Source organism: Nannospalax galili, unplaced genomic scaffold, assembly GCF_000622305.1.
Source record: "Nannospalax galili isolate Female #2095 unplaced genomic scaffold, S.galili_v1.0 scaffold1217, whole genome shotgun sequence".
NCBI classification, from domain to species: Eukaryota; Metazoa; Chordata; class Mammalia; order Rodentia; family Spalacidae; genus Nannospalax; species Nannospalax galili.
The window spans coordinates 256391-278657 of NW_008339068.1; the positions used below are offsets into that span (position 1 = coordinate 256391).

The 22267-nt window shown below is 52.8% G+C and overlaps 3 protein-coding genes across 8 annotated transcripts; 1 reads left to right on the forward strand and 2 right to left on the reverse strand.

Moving 5' to 3' along the window:
* The first annotated feature begins 3245 nt into the window (after window positions 1-3245).
* Window positions 3246-6511, forward strand: LOC103734715 (retinoic acid receptor responder protein 2). Of its 4 annotated transcripts, XM_029563905.1 has the most exons (6): window positions 3246-3389; window positions 4311-4507; window positions 4672-4776; window positions 5853-5948; window positions 6150-6272; window positions 6419-6511. In XM_029563905.1, the coding sequence occupies exons 2-5, from the start codon at window positions 4334-4336 to the stop codon at window positions 6255-6257; spliced, it is 483 nt and encodes a 160-aa protein (XP_029419765.1). In that variant the 5' UTR covers window positions 3246-3389; window positions 4311-4333; the 3' UTR covers window positions 6258-6272; window positions 6419-6511. The 4 variants fall into 4 exon arrangements, with proteins under 4 accessions (XP_029419765.1, XP_008832008.1, XP_008832009.1 ...); XM_008833786.3 differs by having other exon boundaries at window positions 6150-6511; XM_008833787.3 differs by lacking the exon at window positions 3246-3389 and adding an exon at window positions 3853-3945 and having other exon boundaries at window positions 6150-6511.
* A 193-nt stretch (window positions 6512-6704) lies between these two features.
* Lrrc61 (leucine rich repeat containing 61) lies at window positions 6705-21861 on the reverse strand. 2 transcript variants are annotated; one of them, XM_029563904.1, is made up of 3 exons: window positions 21791-21861; window positions 17963-18019; window positions 6705-7971 (listed from the first exon to the last, which is right to left on the reverse strand). In XM_029563904.1, the coding sequence occupies exon 3, from the start codon at window positions 7816-7818 to the stop codon at window positions 7039-7041; it is 780 nt and encodes a 259-aa protein (XP_029419764.1). In that variant the 5' UTR covers window positions 7819-7971; window positions 17963-18019; window positions 21791-21861; the 3' UTR covers window positions 6705-7038. The 2 variants fall into 2 exon arrangements, with proteins under 2 accessions (XP_029419764.1, XP_017653849.1); XM_017798360.2 differs by lacking the exon at window positions 21791-21861 and adding an exon at window positions 19023-19103.
* On the reverse strand, window positions 11691-21838 carry Zbed6cl (ZBED6 C-terminal like). 2 transcript variants are annotated; one of them, XM_029563903.1, is made up of 3 exons: window positions 21791-21838; window positions 17963-18019; window positions 11691-16326 (listed from the first exon to the last, which is right to left on the reverse strand). In XM_029563903.1, exon 3 carries the CDS (start codon window positions 16278-16280, stop codon window positions 13071-13073), a length of 3210 nt encoding a protein of 1069 aa, XP_029419763.1. In that variant the 5' UTR covers window positions 16281-16326; window positions 17963-18019; window positions 21791-21838; the 3' UTR covers window positions 11691-13070. The 2 variants fall into 2 exon arrangements, with proteins under 2 accessions (XP_029419763.1, XP_017653848.1); XM_017798359.2 differs by lacking the exon at window positions 21791-21838 and adding an exon at window positions 19023-19101.
* Window positions 21862-22267: the final 406 nt, after the last annotated feature.

Genomic DNA, 22267 nt, shown 5'->3' on the forward strand with positions numbered 1-22267 from the left:
AAATATGTGGTGTAGGTAATGCTTTGTTCCCATTCATTCTGTTAGATTTTTTCAAGTGAGGCCATATTCCCATCATTTGCAAGTAATAAAACTTTTTACTCTTAGGTTTTTGGAGGGAGAGAAGGAAATGAAGTTTCACAATGTAATTCAGGCTGGTCCCAAACAAGGAGGCGCAAATGATCCTCCTCAGCCTTCAAATTTTCTTATGATCAATTTTTCATGCTTGCCAATGATATTGGCTAGTATTTCTAGGAAGATGTAAAATGATAATAGCAAAGGAGTGACGGAAGGCATGTGTTTACCATAGCTGAACTTGATGCCAGCTTATCTTCAGGAAACCCTATGTCACATCTAAGAAAAAAAAGGCATGTTTACCAAATAGTCACTGGCAAAGACTTTAAAAGTCCAGTTGAACATGGTTACACACAACTGTAATTCCAGTACTTGGGAAACTAACCCTGGGAGATTACAAATTACAGTATGGTCAGGAATATCTGGCCTGGTCTACATAGTGAGCTCCAGGCCAGCTGGGATTACAGGGAGCCCCTGTCTCAAAAAGACCAAAGAGGGGGGGACAGGGGGAGGGGGGAAGGGGGAGAGGGGAGGGGGAGGAGGATCTTTAAAGTTTCAACAATATAACACTACATATAAGTAAGCTAAATCTGATGCTCCAAGAAAAAGAAAGCCTAATAGTGGCCTGCACTGTTCCCTGGATTCAGGACCTGAACTGTGAGTAGAGAAAGCTAGCTGAGCAGCAGGCATGCTTGCATTCTATCTATGCTGCATCAAGTTCCTGCCTTGACTGCCCTGCAGTGCTGGACAATTACCTGAATTATTAGCAGAATAAACCCTCTCCTCGTTAAAGTTGCTTTTTGTCGGGGTGTTTTATCATAGCAGCAGAAATAACACTGAAATACCATCTCTTTCTCTGCTCACTGATAGCTAGTGACTGAAATGCCAATGGCCCAGCTGGTTCTCAGGGCCGAAGACTTTGCTGCTGCCCTCAGAACACATGGTTTCTAAAAAGCCCTTAATGGGGCTGGAGAGATGGCTCAGCGGTTAAAAGCACTGACTGCTCTTGCAGAGGACCTGGGTTTGATTCCCAGCACCACATGGCAGCTAACAACCATTGGAAACTCCAGTTCCAGGGGATCTGATGCCCTCTTCTGACCTCCACGGGCATTGCACGATACCAGTGCACTTATATACATGCAAGTAATACATTCATACACTAAAAATAAACAATAAATAATAATATAATAATTTTTAAAGCCCTTAGCACTACATGAAGAGTCCTTGCATTGAGTAAACAGTAAGGGGAGAGAACCTTATGCCCAACACTGCCTACCAGCCAGTCACTTTTCCTAAGTTCCCCATTTCATGCCCTCCCTCAAGCAACTCTGTAGCATAGGGATTATGACCCCATCTTTCAGGTAACAAGAGATCAGACACATTAGGGAGGTCCTCTGAGATCCTGTTTCAGGTAACTGCCTTAGTTAGGGCTTAGAACTGTAACAGTCTTGGCAGAAAAAAATACTGTTCACAGTGCAGTGGCTCAAACCCAGGGCCTTTTTTACACATGCTTGGCAAGTACTCCCCATCACTGAGCCAAGTCCTGAGAGCCATGGAGAAAAAATACTGTAAAGAGAGATACTTGTGGTATCAGACTACGGACACACTGTACCCCGAAGAATTCAAACTTCCCCAGGAATCTCATGCTGTGAGAAGGCTGAAGCCTGGTGCCAGCCAAAAGGAACTTGCCTATCATGAAGAGATTTCACACCGTTCTGGAAACGTCAGACCACCTTGCAAGAGAGACTGGAGGAGACATGGATGGGTCAGGGATGGATGGGACCACATCTTGACCAGGACTGCTAAATTATGCATACCCATGCCCTCTATTTAAAATTAAACTTCACCAGGCGTGGTGGCACACGCCTGTAGTCCCAGCACTTGGGAGGCAGAGGCAGGTGGCTCTCTGTGAGTTCAAGGCCAGCCTGGTCTACATAGTGAGTTCCAGGACAGCTGGGGCTACAGGGAGACCCTGTCTCAAAAAGACCAAAAAAAAAAAACTTCATGCTACTACCTGGAAGACAGACTTGGGGCAGGGGGGGGTCACGGCATTTCTTTATTTGTTCCTCTCCCCAATGTGGTGACACTGAATTAATCTTTCTGCGTTTCCCTATTTTTCTTTTTAATCGGCATACTGGAGGCCAGTGGCAGAGCCTAGCTCGATGGGTTTGCCAAAGCCCAGGCTTTGAACCTAACAACCCTGGTAACAGACCCAAGGGAATGGTGGGGGATTGCTTTTGATATGCAGACCCAGGCTTGTCCTGTTTGTTCCAGGTACCAAGGACTTGAGCTAATATGTGGACACTTTTCCTGGACTCCACATCCATTATGAGTTTCGCGAGAACATTCTGCTCAACGTGCAGTGCCAAACACCCCATATGAAATGCTGGTTCTCGCCCCACTTTTTAAAAAATATTTTTATTGAATTTCTGTGCATTTCCTGCAACAGATTTTAGTCCTATTTAGACCCCCTCCTCATCTGCACCCCCCCCAAAGCCTGCTCACCAGATTTCATGGATTTTGTCATATATGTTAAGGTCTATGGAGTCAGTTTGTGTCTCCAGATGTCCCTTGGTGTGAGTTCCTTCACTGGAGTCTATTCAGCCTAGCATCAGTCCCTTAAAGGCCAACTCTCCCTCACCCAGCAGTGAACCAATAGTTCCTCGGCTAAGGTTGGGGCCTCCTGCCCATTTCCCCAGTTCCGTGCTGGGTTTTTGTCTGGTGAAGTCTGCATGAGTCTTGTGCATGCCGACACCACTGCTGTAAGTTCATGTCCCCTGACTTATGATGGGGCATGAGGAACAACCAGGGAAAGCAGCACTCAGGGGCCACCACGGACACCAGATGTCACTGTCAGCCCTGCAGGAGAGGCCCCCGGTCACAGGCAGCCTTGGAGAGTGGGAAGCAGGGGGCTGGCTGTGGCTCCACAGTTCTTGGACAATTCTTCCTAGGGAAGTGGGGCTGGAAATGGACGTCCTTGCAAGCAAAGTGGTCCCTCACCCCTTAGAGAAAAAGCCTCACATGTCCAGTGGAGATAAGAAAGGATTCTGGTCCTCCGCCAGAGAGCAATGAGAAAATACTGCTCTGCCCAAGTCTTGGCAGCCCAGGAGGAGTGACTGGGTCAGGGTCCGATGGCTGGCAAAGGGGAGGGAAGTGGGTGGGGCTGAGGTAGAGGTAGGGAGGCGCATGCTCCCGCCCCATCAGTCCAGAAGTACAGGGGTGTTGCTGGGGAATCCAAGGGTGGAGCTGGAGGCAGGGCTCCCGGGAGAGAGCCGTCTGGCGGTCCGGCTGCAGGGAAGAGACTGAGGTCAGCCAAGGTAAGGCCCTGGAGGGTGAGGACAGACCCCACCCCCCCAAAAAAAAACACCAAAGAGGTAAAAGAAGACAGCCCCCTGGGAGGCAGCCGACTGCCAGACAGGTGGCAGAGTCAGGCCACAGGGAAAGCCTTTAACCACTGAAACAACAAACCACTGAAGGTGCCTCAGTTTATCCATGTGTGGCTTTCTAGTCCCAAGACCACCTGTCCAGGCAGGATTCTCTGGAAAGTTATCCCTCAGGTGACCCCAATTGTGGGTTGAGAGATGGGTGCTACAGAGCCCAAGGCTAGGTTGGGGTATTGGGGATGCCCGTTCCTGGGGACCTGGGATAGCTTGATGACAGGGCCAGCCCCAGTGTGAGGAGGGTTAACCATCCTGCAGTTCCCACCCGCTCTGGGCCCTCCCACGTATTTACGTCTTCCCAAAAATATTCAGCCTTCAGTCTGTCCCATTTGGTGCGCCAGTCCCTGCCCCTCCCCCACCATTGGCTTAAGCTTCCAATGAGGGGGAAGGGCGGGACCCACGGGAACTGGGGGAATTCTGAACTCCAAGAAGGGTCAGTGGGGAGAGGCTGAGCTGTGAGAGACGCGGGAGAAGAGAGGAAAGATTCCAGAGGGTTAGAGGGACACTGGGCAGAAAAGCAGGGGGACCCTTGGGGGCCTTAGCGGAGGGCCACAGCCCACAGAGTGGGAAGCCCTTGCTGGTGGGAAGACCCAGCAAGACAAGAAAGGCTGCTTCCCCGGTTATTGGAAGGAAACTAAAACTTTGAAGGCCCAAGGAAAGAGTGCCTGGCAGGGTGGGAGGCCCTAGGTGGACTCCAAAGGAGAATAGGCCTTTCCCCTGCTTCTCCCCATGGGTAGGGCAGAGGAGGGGTGGCTCCCACAGGCTCCAAGAGCTGAAGAGCACACACCCTCTTTGCAGGACCTGAGGACCGAGGTGAAGCCATGAAGCACCTGTTGATCTCGCTGGCCCTCTGGCTGGGCACAGTGGGTGTGGGTGGGACCGAGCTCACAGAGACACAGCACAGGGGCCTGCAGGTGGCCCTGGAGCTGTTCCACGAGCACCCACCCCTGCACTGGGCCTTCCAGGAGACTGGTGTGGACAGCGCCGAGGACACGGTAAGTGCCATGACTGGGCAGGGACTGGAGGGCAGCAAGGGAGACCAGTGTACTCCTAGAAAGCTTTCCTGGGAAAGGCCACCAGCCAGCCACCCTCCTGGGCTGTGCTGGTTCAGTTATGGTGTTTGGGGTGGGGAATCACATCAAGAACTGTCTGTCTGTAGCCCTTCCCAGCTGGCACCTTTGTGAAGTTGGAATTTAAGCTCCAGCAGACAAACTGCCTCAAGAAGGACTGGAGAAAACCAGAGTGCAAAGTCAAGCCGAACGGGGTGAGTGAAAGGGTGCATGTATTGAGTCTGGCAGCCCATGTATGGGAGTGGAGCCCAGAGAAGCCCTGTGTTGATCACAAGGGGGTGTCTGCACAGGATGGAGAAGAAAATTTCTCCATCAGAGTAGGGCCACCTGTCTGAGGCCCCCACCCCCAAAATTAGCCTCTGAATGGGGTTTATCCTGAACCACCTCCCATGGAGCACACTGGGATTTTCAGGACTCATAGTTTGTTGAAATCAAGTCTTACAAGAAAATGTAAATAAGGGGCGAGGATAATGGGCCGGTGGGTAAGAGCACTTGCTGTGCAAGCCTGAGGACATGAGATTGAATCCCATATTCAAACAGCTGGGCATGGCCACCCCTGCCTGTAACTCCAGCACTGCAGTGGCAGAGACAGGAGGATCTCTGGGGCTTGCTGGCTGCCAGCCTAGCTCCAAGTTCAGTGAGAGACCTGGCCTTAAGGAAATAAATCAGGGAGTGTTTGAGCATCCTTCTCTGGCAAATACACACACTCAGCTATGGACACCCTCACACACAGGTACACCAACACACACACACACACACACACACACACCACTACTTCACACATATACAAAAATGACAATAGAAGTTGTGTAGGGAGAGCCCATCAGGGGAAGATTCTTGCCTTTAGACATGTATGCACACTCACATACACCCATCAGGTTACTGCATATGAGCACCACACACATGCATGCATGCACACTCATCTAGGAATTAGCCCTGCTTCTAAACCAGCCAAAGTACCACAGTTTGCAGGCAGAGCAGTGGCGCACACCTGAAACCCCAGCATTGATGAAGTTAAAGCAGGTGGATCAATCCCAAGTTCCAGACCACTCTGAGCTACTTAAGAACATGCCCAAAAAGAAAAAGAGGAAGGGGAAGTGGGGGAGGAGGAGGAAGAAACCTCAAATCTCCTAGGGTAGGCTGTGCCTGAAGTCTGCTGGCCTGCAGGTCCTCTTGCCCTCTACTCCAGGGCAGGCCAGAGAGCCAGTCCCCACCCCGGCCTTCCTGGTGCCCCATCATTCCTTTGCTATCCTATGCCTTCCTTCCCCAGAGGAAGCGGAAATGCCTAGCCTGCATCAAACTAGACCCCAAGGGTAAAGTTCTAAGCCGGATGATTCACTGCCCAATACTGAAGCAAGGGCCTCAGGTAAGAAGGGGCAGAGGCTAAGGACTTGGGTGGAGAGATGGAAAGGAGCTGGGTCTTCAGGAGGGGTACAGAAAGCCTGGGAAAGAGGGGAGGAGCACATGGTGGGGTTGAGAAAAGGCCTGGGCATGGCCAAGACACTCCAAGGGGTTGTGGCAGTCCTACCGGCCCGGGCACTGCTACAACAGCTGTTGGTACTGCCAGGACCTCCAGGAGTCTCGATGTAGCAAGGTGGCCCAGGCTGGTGAAGACCCCCACAGCTACTTCTTCCCTGGACAGTTTGCTTTCTCAAGGTCTGAACTACACAACTGAGCCCCGGGAAGAAAGGTGACTAGAGAGCAGGGACAGCCATTTCAATGAAGACTGGGCTGTGGGAGGCAGGGAAGGGATGGATGTCTAATACCTGGAAGAAAGCTCAGACTAGACCAAAACAGCCTCCTTCAGGCCCAATCTGGTTCCCCCCTCTTCTCTAGAATCCCCCTGTGTCCTAGACAGCTGTTGCAGTATTGTGGAAGCACCTCTACCCGAGTCCATGACATTCCAAATAAAAGTGCCAAGTCTGTTCCTTTTGTGCCTGCGTTGCTTTTCCCTTCACCACAGCCTGTACATATAAAACAAGTTGGGGGGGGGTGTGCCCCTTTGCTTATGGGTGCCCACACTTCCTGCCCAGCACCCAGGAAGTAGCACATAGGGTGACTGATGCCTCCTACAGGATCAGAGGTATAGAAAGCCATATTTGCTCAGGAATGAGACAGGCAGTGACGTAAATAAGCACAGAGCTATTTAATAGAGCTGGTAGGTGGGAAGTAGCCTTGGCCACTAAACTTCAGGAGGCCACCAAGTCTCAGGCTGGGGCAGCTCAAAGTGCCTCTGCTCAGTATGCCCAGGCCTGCCTGCACAGTGTATCTGCCAGATACCTGTGGAGAACTCCTGTAGCTGCTAGAGGCCAACCAGATGTGTCCCTACTTGTATGAAGAGGGTAGGGAAGTACACTGGTGGGGCAAATGAGGGAGGGAGGATGTTCTCAAGTCAGGGATAATGAACAACCTAATTTGCAGGCTGCTTGGCTACTGGGGCTGTGGGGCACATCCACTCAGAAGACAAAGGAGGAGGTGGTTCCGGTGGGGCTGAGAGCCTGCTCAGCTTGGGCCAAGCTGTCACTGGCCTGTTGGTCCAGGTCCAGGCATTCCTGCAGTGTGTTCTGGAACTGCCGGCAGGCCTCCTCCAGAATGGAGCTGCTCCGGGTGGGCCAGGACTCCCAATATCCAGGCTCCACCCAGGGCTGGGCCTCGATGACTCTGGGGCCTGGGCTGGAGCTGGGGCGCAAGTTACTGTCCAGGTCTCGGCACAAATGGTACAGCTCACTGCCACGCCCCCTCACACGCTGGCCATCTATGACTTTCAGGCGAGGCAGCAGCTCCCGAACCACAGCCCAGTAGGCGGGGCTAGTACACAATGGGTTGCTGAGCCTAGCCAAAGGGTCACTGAGCCTCAGGTGCTCCAGGCCCTGCAACCCAGTCAGACATTGCAACTGGCCAGGACTGGAGAGCAGGTTCCCAGCAGCATTGAGGCTCTGTAGGTTTTCACAGGCCGCCAGGGGCTCCAGCCCTGTCAACCGATTATTGGAGACGTTGAGCACAGCTAGCTGCCGCAGAGATGCCAGGGGACCCAGATGTGTGAGTGCGTTGCCAGATAGGTCAAGCCACTCAAGACCCAAACACTCGCCCAGACAGCCCAGGTCCACCAGCCCTAACCCCCGCAGCTTCAGCAACATGATAGAATCCAGGGCAAACTCTCCAGACCGGGACTTGAGCAGCTGGGGTGTGATGCGCAGCCCCTCAGCGTCTCCCGGCTTCTCCCCAGGAGGTTCCATGGTACAGAAGGTGGTTCAGATGGCCTGGCCCTGGCAGTGTTGGCCTAGTCACCAGGAGGTGGGTGCCTCTGGGGGGTCAGTGGGCAGCTCTCCAGTCAGCTCTCCTCAGGGCCAGTGCAGAGAGGCTTCTGATGCTTCAGGGCCTGCAGGTCCCTAAAGAGACAAACAGTCAGGCTGGCTGCTCCTGAGCACTTGTGTACTGTGCAGCAGAGAAGAGAGGGATGCCAGACCCACCAGCCTTGATTACCTGAACTAGTGGCCTGCAACCAGGCAAGACTTAGGCCATATGAGTGACAGAGAAGGGCACAGTCCCAGCCTATGGGAAGTGACTGGCTCAGTCCACTGGTCACAGCCATGCAGCATGGGGCCTGTTACCAATTTGGCCCATCGGTTAAATCTGGACTAGGGGTAAAATTGTCATTACTTTCCCAGCAACCACTGTATCTTTATTAATCCCCACTCAGGTGTTCATTTTGAAGAAGTAAATTTTGGATATTTGGTTGGTCGGCTGATTTTTTTTCTCCCAAGGCAGGGTCTCATTGTAGCCTTGCCTTGAATTCCTGATCCTCCTAGTTATGCTAGGATTACAGGCTTGCACCATGACTCCTGTCTTTTTAAATGAACCCAAGTGAGAGTGTACCATAATTTGTTTCATTCACTCAAAAATGTTATCTCTGTTTTTCTAACATTATCAGAGTTTAAAGTGGTTTCTAGATTACACAGGCCAATTTGCAGTCCTGGCTAGAGCTGTGCAACCTAAGGGCTAGGCTTTTAGTCCCAGGTGATGGAGGAAACTGAAGTCAAAGGGGGGAGGTGGCAAAGAAGCAGGGGTAAGCCAGTGACATACTGTTGCTCAACACTCCACCCAACCCATCCACCCCAACCAGCACTTCTGCCTGGGCATCATCACCTGGCCAGAGGTCAACAGGACAGCATCAATCACTATGTGGCAGACAGCACAATGCTAGCTACAAGTAGGGCATCAGGGCCCGAAAGAGCAAGCCGGAGGAGGGCAAGCCCAGAAACTCTTGGAGCAGGGAGGGGCACCCAAGACAGTGCTGAAATGTGGGAGGGGGATATCGTGTCACCAGTGGCTGTAGGACAGTGAGCCCAGATGCTCATGGGTGACCAGTATGAGGAGGCTACTTGGGGGGGGAGGGACAGTGGTGATGCTGCCCATAGAGGATCAAGGTCCAAGCAGACAGGAAAACAAGACCAAGCCTCGCTCCAAGTACCACCTCCCAAACTGCACTTTTGTCAGGCCCCATCTCTCAGGCCAGGTGAGCAAGTGAAACCTACAAGGAACACGAGGACCACTGCCAGTGCTGCTTACGGAGCCTGCAGGAGCAGGGAATGAGTCACAAGACTAAGCTCGAGGGCTCAATGCCGTGTGTACTACCTCCCTCCACCAAGGAAACCAGGACCAAAGCAAAACCCATCAGTGATTCCATCAGCAGTGTCTTCAGAGAGCTCCCCACCAGTGAGCTGCAGCGGCTGGGAAGAGCTCTTGAACCTCCTCCCCCAAGCCTGTCTGTCTTCATGGTACCCAGTCTCCCAGCCAGCATCTCCCTCAACTGCAACACTCTAATCCACCCTTATTCACATGCGATGGCTTTCCCAAAGGAACTGGCAGTGTCCACTGAGTACAGAAGCCCCCTGGTAAGAGAGGGAGTGCTGGGGTTTGCAGGGGTAATGAGGCAACCTCTGCACATCAGAACTGTCCCAGCCCACAGAGGAGGAAGCAGGAGGCCATCACACACAGGACATCTGCATAAACTCTACAAACATAGGGAACGTAGACCCAACAAAACTGAGGCATGGAACAGTGGGGAGAGGGGGAAGAGGCCAGAACTAGGGATCTGCCCAGGGGGACCAACCCATTGGAGGGGGAGGCTTCTTCTCAGATATGGCAGACAGCACAAGGTGGGTCAGAGACATCCAAGGGGCTAGGGGTGCACTTGGTGGTACAGTGCTTGGCTGCTATGTACAATGCCTTGGGTTTGAGCCTCAGCACTGCCACACACACAAAAAAAATGAAGAGTATAAAAAAAGGAAAAAAGCAAGGGAGGGAGGGAGGGAGGGAGAGGAGGGAGCTGTCACCTGGCTTGTGAAGAACGGGGGTTGGGGGGAGCTGTTGGGAGGGAGGGCTGTAGTGCTTCCCACGGTCAATTTTACAAGCAAGCACTTTGCGGTTGCAGATCTTGGAACGCAGTTGCACGCTGTGCTTTATAGGCAGCTAGAATTGCACGAGGCTCTCCCGAGTTTCACAAACAGATCCTCAAAGAACAGTGTCGGCTTGTTCTCCTGATCCTTTGCACTTTTCCTTGTACGCCAAATTTCCCCGGGTTAGGACGTGCGTGCTTTCCCTCAGTTACATTCACTTAAAAATAGAGGGGAGGGAGGGAGGGAGGGGAGGGAGGGAAGGAGGGACTAGCAAAAGGTGACATTCCAGACAGTGCAGCATTGGGTTTAAGAGGCAGCCACAATCCCAGTCTACAAAGACCCAGACATTCTCAGCAGGTGGCAGACTCTCTTAAGAGTCTGCAGGGGTATCTCCCGTAGTGTGCTCTCCAACCCCAGCCCTGGGGTGAAAGTGGTTAGGAAGCCCTGTGCACAATTCAAGGCAGACATCAAGGCTACACTCAGCAAATACCACCATCTTGAAGCCACGTGAGTCTGACAGAACATGACAGCAACCATGGATCAAGGCTTTCAGAGTGGCGGATACTGGCATACCCCCGCACACACACCTAGACCAGCTGAGGCCCAGGGTGCAGCTGCCAGAGGGGCAGTCCCAAGTGAAGGAGAGTTCAAAGCAGCAGAAGGTGGTGGCACTGAGGAACTGGGTCAGGGCTTTCTTAAGGAAGCTGCCACTGAAGGGGAAAAGGTGGCAGTGGGCGGACAGGGAGGCAGTAAGGAAAGTGGCTGTGCATGTCCACATCAAAATCACAGCGGAAATGGTGGGGCAGAACCCAACTGGGACAGAAATCCAGCTTCTCTCTTCCCTCAAGTGCTGCCTATGCATGAGGACAGAAGTTTGATACCCAGCAAACACATAAAAGCAGTACACACTTGTAAGCGAGGCAGAGACAGGAGGATCCCCAGGGCCTACCGTCCACTCTAGGCTAGTCCATGAGCCCAGGTCTCCCAGCAAGACCCTATCTCAGTAAAGATGACTCCTGAGGCGTGGCACTCAAGGTTGCCCTGTGGCCTCTGTACACACACACACACACACACACACACACACACACACACACACCCCACACAAAATGTCCCCTAGACTGACCTATGAGCCTGGGCTAGAGCGTGAGTTCAAAACAAATGAGTAAAGCCCTATCTCAAAGTAAAAAGTAAACTAGGGGCTGGGGATGTGTTTCAGTGGTAGAACACTTGCCCAACATGAGAGGGCGTGTTCACTACCCAGTGCTGCACAGGGCCAAAAAATGCAGTTAGGAACCAGAGGCTCTAGAATTCCAGCCCTGTGGCTTGCAGATACCAAACTCATTCTCTTCTTCAACCCCATCCTCCACCCAACTCATCCTGCCCTGCATCTTAGAGGGAACTTGGGAGAAGGGTCTGCAACGCTGCACAAGATCAAGGGATGGCAGGCTGCCACAGGGCAACTCCAAGCATCTCATCCCTTAACCACTCCTGCCCAATCTGCTAAATAGGACTCTAGGAGGCAGCACCAAGACCAGGGCACCAGGGACATCCTAGCCCTCAAGCCCAGTTCTGAAGGACCCCTCTCCTGAAAAGCCTTACATCCTATGGGGACCTGTGAACACTCGCCTCCCACCTACCAGCCATTCCAGTGCCTCAGGGAAAGGTCTGAGCGACGCAGAGGTCGACCTGGAGTTCAAATTATGCCACCCCAGCCATTGAGTCACTTGCAGAATTACAAGATGCTACTGTTTATTGTTAAAATAGACACCACTAAGAGGCTTATCAAGTGTTATCTCAATGTAAAAAGGGGACTATGTCAAAGCATTGTCTCTGAGTGACAGGATCAAGGCTAACCTTTCCTGCTCCTGACATTCCCAGTGATTTTCCAGCAGCCACAGCCACTGAAACCTGATTAACACTATCTAGGAGAGGCCACGGACAGAACTCCAGGGCTGCTAGGCCAGCGAGAAGCTGGGTTGAGCCTTGAGCTTGCCCCCAACTTCCAACCATCTCAGAAGCACCCTGCCCAGTGACCAAGTACCCTCAGGCTATTCAGTCAGGCCTGCTGAGTGCCCTGGGTCTGCCCCAAACTCTCTTCCCTCTGTCATTCTTGAAATCTGGTCCTCAGGTCTTATACTTGGCACTACAGTATTTGGCCACCTCTTATCAGCCAGGTTCTGTACACGCCTTTCCCTCTTCCAAATCAGAGGTCTACTCTAAAAATGGCCAAGTGTCCAGCAACAGATGATGGCAGACACAACACTCAGTCACCTACTGCTAAAAGCTACAAATTGAGGACTAGGTACCGAGGCTCTGTCATTCTCTGGCCAGTCTGACATCCCCAAGACTGTCTCATGGCTGCTCTCCCTGAGTTTCTTCCTTTCTTAACAGCAGCCTCAGAAGAGCAGTAGGAGCTCCCACAGGCTCTCTGGAACCCAGTTCATATCCCACCCTCCAGCCTGCTTCTATTGTTCCTGGCTGCTTTGGGTAAAGGCAGGCATCCACATAAACATGGGTCCTTAATACCTGCTAATATTTTGATATAGCACTGCAGTATATAAAACTTCACAATAAAAGGGCTGGGGAGGTAGTGCAGTGGGCAGAGTGCATGCCTAGCACTCTGAAGCCCTGGGTTTGATTGCAACACCACAGTGGCACACTCTTGCAATCCCAACTAGAGAGAGTCAAGAGGTCAAGGTCATTCTCAGCTACACAGTGTGAGGTCAGCCTGCACTACATGAGATGACTAAAAAACAAAAACCTGCACACTACAACCCACAGCCACATGTGAACCCAGTAAACCTCCTCTGTACACATACTAGAGGGTAATGATCAATGAGGCGAGGGGGTGGGTGGAAATTGACTTCATTCGCCCATTTCCCCGCCCAAGCCCCCAAAACAGCAGTCTGTGAAGGATGAGGAGGCCGTCTTCACTCCCACCAGGCAGGTTTAAGATCACTGAAATTCCGCAGTCTGCTCTTCACCTGTGCCTGCTGCAGGGTCCCTGGAAGGTTCTGGAGGCTGCAGTCTGTCGACTGTACCTCCAAGTTTCTGAGGCTCCAGGCACCCACCTTGGCAGAACAGATGTGCTACAGGTGCTCTCCCTCACCTACACCATTACTGGCAAAGACAAGGGGTGGAGGGGTATAGTGAGGGAAGCTCTCCAGGTTGGTCTTTAGGAAGAGCAGGTGCTCAATAGCCTCCACCTTGAGAGACGAGTTTGGTTCTATCATGGTGGGGCTGTTCAGGGAGGCAAACACGCCTTCAGAGGAGGCTCCTGTGGGTGGACAGGACAGATAGACGGTGGCCAGCCGGGCCAAGGCTGGCCAGGCTTCACGCTTCTTCTCCCAGTAAGCCAGGGGGTCCTCCTGGGCCCCAATGGTCTCATTCTCTCGCAGGTATTTCTTGACAATGACACTAGCCATGTGATTCTCAGTGGAGAGCGAGGCCCCGCTATTCTCAGATGCCAGCAGGCCCACACTTTCCAGCTGCTGCAATAAACTCTTCTCTCTCTGGACCAACAGGCATGTGCTTGCATCACCACCTTTCTGGGAAGACTGCCCCTGGCCATTCCTGTTGGCCGCAGGGCTCCTGGTTGTTCTGGTAATGCCCATACATTTGCCCTTGGAACTCTGTAGGGTACCTAAAGTGGGCAAGGGGCATTCAGATACCATAATCTCCTTCACCTTGTAAACAAGGACTTGCTTCCAGTGGTCAATGTCAGCCCCAACAGGCAGGATGGCCTCAACCCTGCCTTTGAAGCGGGGGTCAAGCAAGGTGGCCAGCACAAACTCCTCACGGTAGAACAACTCATTGAGCTGACAGTCAGTGGACAGCTGCAGGGCCAGGCCCTCAGCTAGCCGCAAGGCTACATCCACCTCTCCACTGCTCTGCTCTATGAAGTACCTGTGCACCTGCTCCAGGAAGATGTGCAGGTAGCGAAGCTGGGGCAGCACCTGGCTTAAGGAAGCCTGTGCTGTGCTGGCCTCACGGGACACCATCTCAAAGGGCTGCAGAAGCTTGACCAGACTGTCAGCCAGGCTCCAAAACATGGCTGACAGGGCAGTGCTGGCCTGGCCTGGCTGCTGCTTCTCTGCATACGCCTGCAAGGCCTGCTGCTGCTCCAACACCCACTCCATCAAGTGGTAAGCCGAGACCCAGTGGTCTGAGAGCTCACTGAAGGGCTGCTGGGCTGGGAGGCCATACTGCTGCTGGAGCTGGCCAAGGAGCCTCCGGGCCTCCAGGCAGCCTTTAAAATGGCTAAAGATGGCCTTGGCGGTTCCTAGGACAATCTGGACACTATTATGATTACACAGAAAGTCATTCACCAGGGAGTCAAGGCAGTGGATAAAACAAGGTACATGGATGTAACCCTCAGCCTTTGCCATTCGCTCCAGGCTAGGACAGCCACCGGAAACCAGGAAGCTGGCCTTCAGGGAGCCCCGGCCCAGCCATAAGCTGATCTGCTCCAGCAGCTCCGAATACCTGTCCTCTTCGGCTCTCTCCAGAGGCAAGCCTCGGACCAAGAGCACAGCTCGCTTCCTCAGGCTCCCCGAAGTCACAGGTCTGCCATCTGGGACCCAATGGGCAGTGACAGCCACATAGTTCACCGAGTCCTGGGCAGACGTGGAAGCAGTGAGGTGAACATGGGCCCCACCAGCCCACTGCATCTCCTGGAGCACTTGCTCACCCACAGCTTCATGAAGCAGGGGCAAGGCTCTGTCAGAGAAGAACCCTGGGGAGGGTAGATGATAGCAAGGGTCCACCTGGGACATGAACCTCCTGAAAGGCTGGGAGGAGATGAAGGACAGTGGCAAGGCCAAGCTACACAGAAGTTCTGTGATGCTGTGATTCCAAGACTGTGCACGGAGCTGACTTGGGGTGTGTGTGCCATCCTGGCTGTCCCTGACTGCTGTGGGGGTAATAGGCAGAGGTGAGGCCAGGCACAGCTGTTCAGGTCTGCCCAGGACCAATTCTGTGTCACTGTCTCTAGAGGGTAGGCTGTCTGGATACTGTTTGGGTGTTAGACACCCCTGTAAGGCGGGGCTAGCAGCACCAGTGGGCAAGGCCTTCCACTGCACCTGTTCTACCCCTCCCATCCCCTCAACTGAGCTACCTGTGGACCTCCTCTCCCACTCCAGCCCATGCTTTTTGACCAAGTGACGGACCAGGCCTGAGACACGAGACCACCCCTGAGTTTTGCGCTGCCTGACAGTGGTCTGACATAGAATACAGAAGATTCGGCAGGTATTCTTCAGGTCAACGATAAAAAACTGCCTGATGTCTGGAATGGGCTTCAGAATTGTGCTGTGCTGAGGGCCTGGGAAATGTGGGGCAGAACCCAAGCCATGGGTTTCTGCCTTTATGGGTCTGCCCAGATTCTTCAAGCAAGAGGGCTTCTGCAGGCTTGGCTGGGGCCCTGATTTCTTTCTCACACCAGGAAGCAAATGCTTTTTCTTATACTTCTTAAAGAGTTGCATATCTCCAGCCAGACTGGCCGTGAGGATGTCAGGTTGCCTTGTCTCATCCTCCCTGGACTGGAGGTCTACCTCCGACCTGTTAGGGCTGGTCACTCGGGTAGGATGGAGGGACTGGACCAGAGTTGGGGTAGAGGACCCCCGGCCAGCACTGAGTGGCAAAGACCTCGCCCTCTTCACTGCCTTCTCCCCTTCCTCTCTCTGTGCACAGGCCTTCTGCTGAGACACCCTTCTCTTCTCAGGCCACACAGACGGCTCCTGCCTAGGCACAAGTTTGAGGCTACAGATTCCAGAGTCTCCTTTTGGCTTACTCTGACCAGGGTTAGTCCAGCACTTTGCCCGGGAGGCAGCAGAGTGAAGTCCAGATCTCCCCAGAGAACGTGTTTTTCTCTTCCCACGGCAGGTAGTTGAGCTAAGGGCTTCTTCTACCTGCTTCTCCAGGAAAACTTGGTCTAGATCTGCTGAAGGAACCAACGTGGCACTTGGCAGAGGGCAAGGGCTACTCCTTTGCAAGGTTAAGTCTCTTCCACAATTCTTTTGAGAGACGGAGGAGGGTCTGACTTTCCTCTTCTGTCCATTGATGGCATTCTTTATGTCCAGAGACTCAAGTCTGACCTGAGTCTCTGGCAGGCCCGCCCCGGCAGCCCAGTCAAATCTAGTGGGGGCATTGGTAGCTCTGGTGTTGAAGTCAGGTCTAGGATAAGCTAAGGTGACAACTGGGTTCTTGGGTCTGGTCACAGGGGAGCTGGTGCTCACAGAAGGCTCCTGCCCCACTGATCCTGGGAGTTTCTGCCTCTTGGGGGACTTTTTGTTTTGTTCCATTTCCAATATGCTTGGAAACTTGGGGAAATGAGAAGATGGACCCAGGCTGCAAGGCAAGACGAAAAGAATGGCTCTCAGTCACCCTACATAACTCTGAAGACAATGGGAGGGGCGGCCAGAAGGGAGAACCATAGATCATGAGACAATGAGAGACAGCTAGGACAGGCAAAAGCAGACCCAGGACACACCCACCCCCAAGGCACAGCCTCTTTGGGGAAGTGACTTCCACTCCTCCAGCTCACTGGTGCAGTGTTCATCATCCTTGCCACACTGATTCCTTTTCATCTTTTTCTTTCAGTGTTTGAGGACAGAGGCACTTGATATTTATGTTTTGTGGACAAAGTAAACAAGGGCCCTGAGGTTGCTAACAGTACAGTCTAGAGACAGAGCCATAATGAAGGTATGAAGGATCCTGTCCGCGGCAGGGACTAACCTCAGAAGTGCCCAGTTTGTTTCTGGGGCTGCAGAGCTCCAATCTCTGCATACTGAGCACCTGGGCTGCTCTTGGTACCAGGAGACCAGGGACAAAGTAGCTCAGTCCCTGTTAAATAAAGCAGCTTACAGTGTCTAGACTAGAGGCCTTGCTCATTTCCCCCTGAAATTCCTTCTCTAAAAGCTAGCCTGCAAAGAACATAGGATGGGCCAGTTCTCCAGCACCCAGGACCATGGGCCCCCAGTGTCCTCTTGTGTATTCCTTCTGTGTCCTGAATTCCCAAGGGGCTTCTTATACCTTCACTCCCATGCCTGCAAATCCCACTCCTCTATGGCTCTTGCAGGCCTGCAGTGAACACTTTGCATTAAATTAGTGGGCTGTTCTAGAACATCACCTGAAGCTCCTGCCTGCTTCTTTGGAAAGCCCTTTGCTTTTGGCACCAGACTACCAAATTTTCTTGATTTCCTCCCATTTCTGACCCCTCAGGCCCTCTTCTGGTCCCCTTTCCCTTTGGGTGTCCCTTAAAGTGATGCTCCTTAGGCTGCCTCTGTGGGCCCACTATTCTTGCTGATGGTCTCCAGGCTACTCCACTTGTCACCACCAGGTCCCAGGTTCACACTTTCTTCAGCCCCCCTCACTCTTCCTGCATCAAAGCCATCTTGGCACCAGGATGCAGCCCTCTAGATGCTCAAGCCCAACACCAGGGTGTGATCGTCAACTGCTTTCCTTTTCATCCACGCCCCCCAACATTAGACTGAGGAAGACAGAAGAGAGACACAGGAGGAAGGAAGAAAAGAAAAAGACAGGGAAGAGCCCAGTCTGACTCAAAGGAAGAGGACTTACTATTCTACCATGAGTGCCTAGAGGTCAGCAGGCTGCAACCCCTCAGAGCAGCTGAAATTAAAGGGGACGATTAAGATCAAAAGCCCGCGCTGACACAGAGGGATGTCGAACACCACAGATGACTGGAGATGGCAGTCTGTCTCTAAGCGGTGACTCAGAAGACTCAGAAGCCAACCGAGGCAGCTCCCAGACTGTGACAAGGGACTGGGGGTGGGGGGGAGCAGGCGCTTCAGAGGGTTGAGAGTCAACATCTTCAAGCTGGACTCACAAAACTCAGTCAGCCACCATGAGATCAAATGAACAGAGGCCTGTGGAGTGACACTGTGGAAGGACTGAACTGAGTGAGCGCAGAAGACCGCCCTTGGCGCAGAACTACTCTCGGGTGTCAGAACTGGAGGGGACTTACCTCAGCTCTTCATGACTGAAGAAACTGCAGGTGACTGCCAGTCCAAGCTTCCAAAAGCTGTCAATGAAGATGCAGTGCCAAACATTAAAACCAGGCCACCACCCAGAACACAGTCCCAAGAGTAGTACAGAAAAGGGGGAGAATGTGTTTGTCAGAGCTGCAGGCTGGAACACACCTGAAACCTCCATCCATGATCCACTAGCACAAGTCCTGTTGCTTTCAATTACCTGGTGCCACGCAGATACTCTTGGATCCATTCAGTTGTTTAACAAACATTCATGAAATACCATGACCCAACACAGCCCTCAAAACACACATATAGATGCCAGGCATGGTGATGCATGCCTGTAATTGCAGTACACCTGAAATCACAGCATGCCTGTAACTATAGCACATGGGAGGCAGAGGTAGGAGGCACTCAAGTTACAGGCTAGCCCAGACTAAATATCTTAAAAAAAATAGTGGAAGAGTTAAGGATGTACCTTGGTGGTAGACTGCTTGCCTAGCATTTTCAAGGTCCTCGGTTCAATCTCAGTACAAAATACACATGCATGTGCACACGCACACACGTACAAACAAACACACACACACACACACACACACACACACACTGGGCGGGGGGTAGTTGCTCAGTTGGCTATCAGGCTCAATGTTAACAGCAAACCTCTTACTAGCATGCACAAGACCCTAGGTTCAATCCTCAGCACCTCCAAAATAAAAAAGAAATGAAGGGAAAAAAAGCAACACGGGAACAGATTCACCATAGTAGACCCTGGGAAAATGAGATATTAGGAGGCAAAGAGGTCGTCCCGAGAGGTGCCTCAGGCTAACCTAAAGATAAATCGAAGGGCGTAGGGGTGCATGCCTTTAATCCCAGCGCTCGGGAGGCAGAAGTAGGTGGATCTCTGTGAGTTTGAGACCAGCCTGGTCTCCATTAGTGAATCCAGGACAGCTGGGGCTACAGGGAGACCCTGTCTCAAAAAGCCCGCCCCCCCGCGCCCAAAAAAGATAAATGGAGTCTATCACATGCAGGTTGGACTGTGTCTTGTGAGTTGTGTACCTTGGGTTATTGCTCCAGGATCTTTAATCCTTGACAGCCCTGTTAGGTAGATCTGGAATCACAGGCACAGTACAACAGCAATGTCACCTCATTCTTTTCCACCAGAGCACATCAGCATGACATCGAGGATGACACTGTTGAAAGCCAACATTAAATCTAAGTTAAGCTAAAATGTTAATTTAAGAAAAGCATCGACAAATTCCAGTACTTTGGCCATTAATAAGAAACATTTGACACATCACCATGGGTGACCAAGGCACTGGAGATGACAAGATACAAATGCTTCTGACAGGAGGAGGGCTGGGGCTGCAGCCTGCAGAGGACGGGCAGCACACAGGAAAGCACACAATGGCAAGGCAGCCAGGTATACAAACAACCCTGCAGGGCAGCACTGGGAAGCAGAAAGCCAGGAGGCTGGAGCAGGCTGGAGGGGTAATTATGCTGAGCCTGGAGGCAGAAGAGGAACAAAGACTCCTGGAGGTCTGTCCAGATAAGCTGAATTTGAGGTTTTTATAACAAATCTTGAGGCGTATCTCTACAGAAAATGAGAGGCACAGGAGCGGAGGGAGGAGGAAAAAAAATAACACAGGAACAGGTTCATCACAGTAGATCCTGGGAAAAGGGGGCAAGATATTATGAGGCAAAGAAGTCTTCCCAAGAGGTGCCTCAAGGTAACTTAAAGATAAATGGAGTCTATCACACTGAGCAGGTTGGACTGTGTCTTGGGTGTTGTTTGCCTTGGGTGCCCAGGTAAGGCTGACAGCTCAGGACGGGTGGAGGATGCAGATGTCAAGGACAATTGAGACAAACAGAGAAACACAGGAAAACTAAAGGCAGGGATTCTAGGGAAACTCAGGGAAGACATTCCAGAAAGGCAGCTTAGTAGACAAAGATGATGGAGGCAGGGCACTGCAGTGAGCAGGCTTGGCTGTCCCCCAGGACAATGGAAACGCTATGCAAACAGCTGTTGTACTTTTTAGGAGAATTCTAACAAGAAAAAGGTTGTACATGTTCAGTATGGTTGTTTTTGCTTTGGGCTTTGCATTCTCAAAACTTCAACCTTAGGCAGGTCCACAGCCATGGAGAGTCAAGTGTACTTGGAATGCTGGAGGGGCAGAGGCAAGGGAAAGGCCTGTCGTGCCTCGGAAAAGAGGAGAAAAGAATACACAACAAAGAGGTGTGACCACAGAAGAGATACTTCCTAGGGAAAGGTTTGGGGGTGCAGGTGGTGGGTGGAATTAGCGAGGAATCTTACTTTTTTGATAAACAAGGAGGCAGGGTGGGTCTGGTGGCAGGCAAGTCAATGATTGGGGTTGGGGAAGAAACTGAGGCAGTTTATGCCCAGAATCTACCAGTTCCCCAGGGGAAGCCACATAATCAACAGCATCAGCCTGCAGAGAAGCAATGTTCTGGCACCTGCTGGCCTGGGGCAGAAGTCTCAACATTAACCACATCTTTTAAGACTTCTACTAAACCTCTCCAGGAGCATGCCCAGAAGAGACCATGCCTCCTAACCCTACCCAGCTGCCTGCCCCCCCAGACCCCACACACACCCTGTGTTTGGCCCAACCCACCCTAGGTATTCCAGAGATACAGGATCTTCCTCAGGTCTATGTGCAAGTCTATCAGCCTCCTCTCCTCGCTTCTTACACAAAACCAAGATGGGAGTGTCACACTCTCCCACCCTCATAAAGGATTTTAAACCACTTATGGATACTTTAAATAATACTTCAGCATCTTTTTGGTTTTTTTTTTTTTTTTTTTTTGGTCTTTTGAGACAGGGTCTCCCTGTAGCCCCAGCTGTCCTGGAACTCATTGTGTAGACCAGGCTGGCCTGTAACTCACAGAGATCCGCCTGCCTCTGCCTCCCAGGACTGGGATTAAAGGCGTGTGCCACCACGCTGGCTTACTTCATGATCTTTAGAGCTCAAAGTATGCAAAAGTGACAGCTCTTGACTAGTTAGTAAACACTCTAGCAGAACCCTTCTTTTCCAGGAAGTCAGGGTTAGGATTCACAGTGGACCAGGCTCAAGGCGTCCAAGACTGGTCTACCCAGCAGCTGAGGGTGGACAGTCCGCCCAAAGCTGCTGGTCTACTCAGGGTTCCTGGTCTACCTGGGGCTCTGGGTCTAGATGGGGCTCCTGGTCTACCTGGGGCTCGTGGTCTAGCTGGATCTCCTGGTCTATCTGGGGCTCCTGATCTAGCTGAAGCACCTGGTCTAGCTGGGGCTCCTGGTCTACCTGGGGCTCGTGGTCTAGCTGGATCTCCTAGTCTATCTGGGGCTCCTGATCTAGCTGAAGCACCTGGTCTAGCTGGGGCTCCTGGTCTACCTGGGGCTCGTGGTCTAGCTGGATCTCCTAGTCTATCTGGGGCTCCTGATCTAGCTGAAGCACCTGGTCTAGCTGGGGCTCCTGGTCTACCTGGAGCACCTGGTCTGGCTGGGGCTCGTGGTCTAGCTGGGGCTCCTGAGCTAGCTGGGGTTCCAGGTCGGCCTCGGGCTCCTGGTCTACGTGCGCCTCGATGATCGTGGCAGCAACCCACTCGCGAGCCTGTCACTAATTATGGGGATTCTGTCTGCTCGGGGCAGTTCTCGGCAGAGGGAGAAGCGCTGGCGGTCCGGAAGATGCTGGTCCCGGGTGTGTTCCCGCGGGCAGAGAAGATGCTGATCCTGAGTGTGTTCCAGCGGGCAGAGAAACTGGCCCCCGTGCTGGCCGGGGCCGTCTCCGGCTCCCACGTCTGCTGGGCCCGCACTCCCTTGCCCCGCTTACCTGAGTGGGAAACGGGACCCGGGGCCGTAAAGCGAGCGGACGCCCGCACATTCACAGTCACCGCCCTCTCGCGCCACTTCCGGGCGGGCCCGCGGGCTCCGGAACCTGCCAACCGGCCGCACGTGCAGGGGGCGCCGGGACGGGCAGACGCAGCATCCTGAGCGGGGTCGCCGCGCGCACCCCCTGCCCGGGAGTGGTACGTTCCGCCAGCCGGCCGCGGGCCACGGTGCGCAGGCGCAGAGGAGTACGGACGTGTCCCCGGGTCTGCGCAGAGTCATTGGCGGGAAGCCGCTGGTGGTAGTGTGCTGCGACAGCTTAGGCTTCCGGGCGGCCCTGGAGGAAGCACTTTTGTCTTTGATTATGTGGGGCGCTCGTTGTTTCAGGCTCCAGTCCCGGTCCATTAAATAGCACCTAATGCGTGCTTAGAGACCACCGCTTGTGACCCTGTGCCCACAAAAGGGGCCATGAGGGTGAGAA

Coding starts and splice junctions, on each gene's coding strand:
- LOC103734715 (XM_008833786.3), top strand. CDS start 4,334: ATGAAGCACCTGTTGATCTCGCTGGCCCTCTGGCTGGGCACAGTGGGT. Junction 4,508..4,671: donor TGGACAGCGCCGAGGACACG/GTAAGTGCCATG, acceptor GTCTGTCTGTAG/CCCTTCCCAGCTGGCACCTT. Junction 4,777..5,852: donor GCAAAGTCAAGCCGAACGGG/GTGAGTGAAAGG, acceptor TTCCTTCCCCAG/AGGAAGCGGAAATGCCTAGC.
- Lrrc61 (XM_029563904.1), bottom strand. CDS start 7,818: ATGGAACCTCCTGGGGAGAAGCCGGGAGACGCTGAGGGGCTGCGCATC.
- Zbed6cl (XM_029563903.1), bottom strand. CDS start 16,280: ATGGAACAAAACAAAAAGTCCCCCAAGAGGCAGAAACTCCCAGGATCA.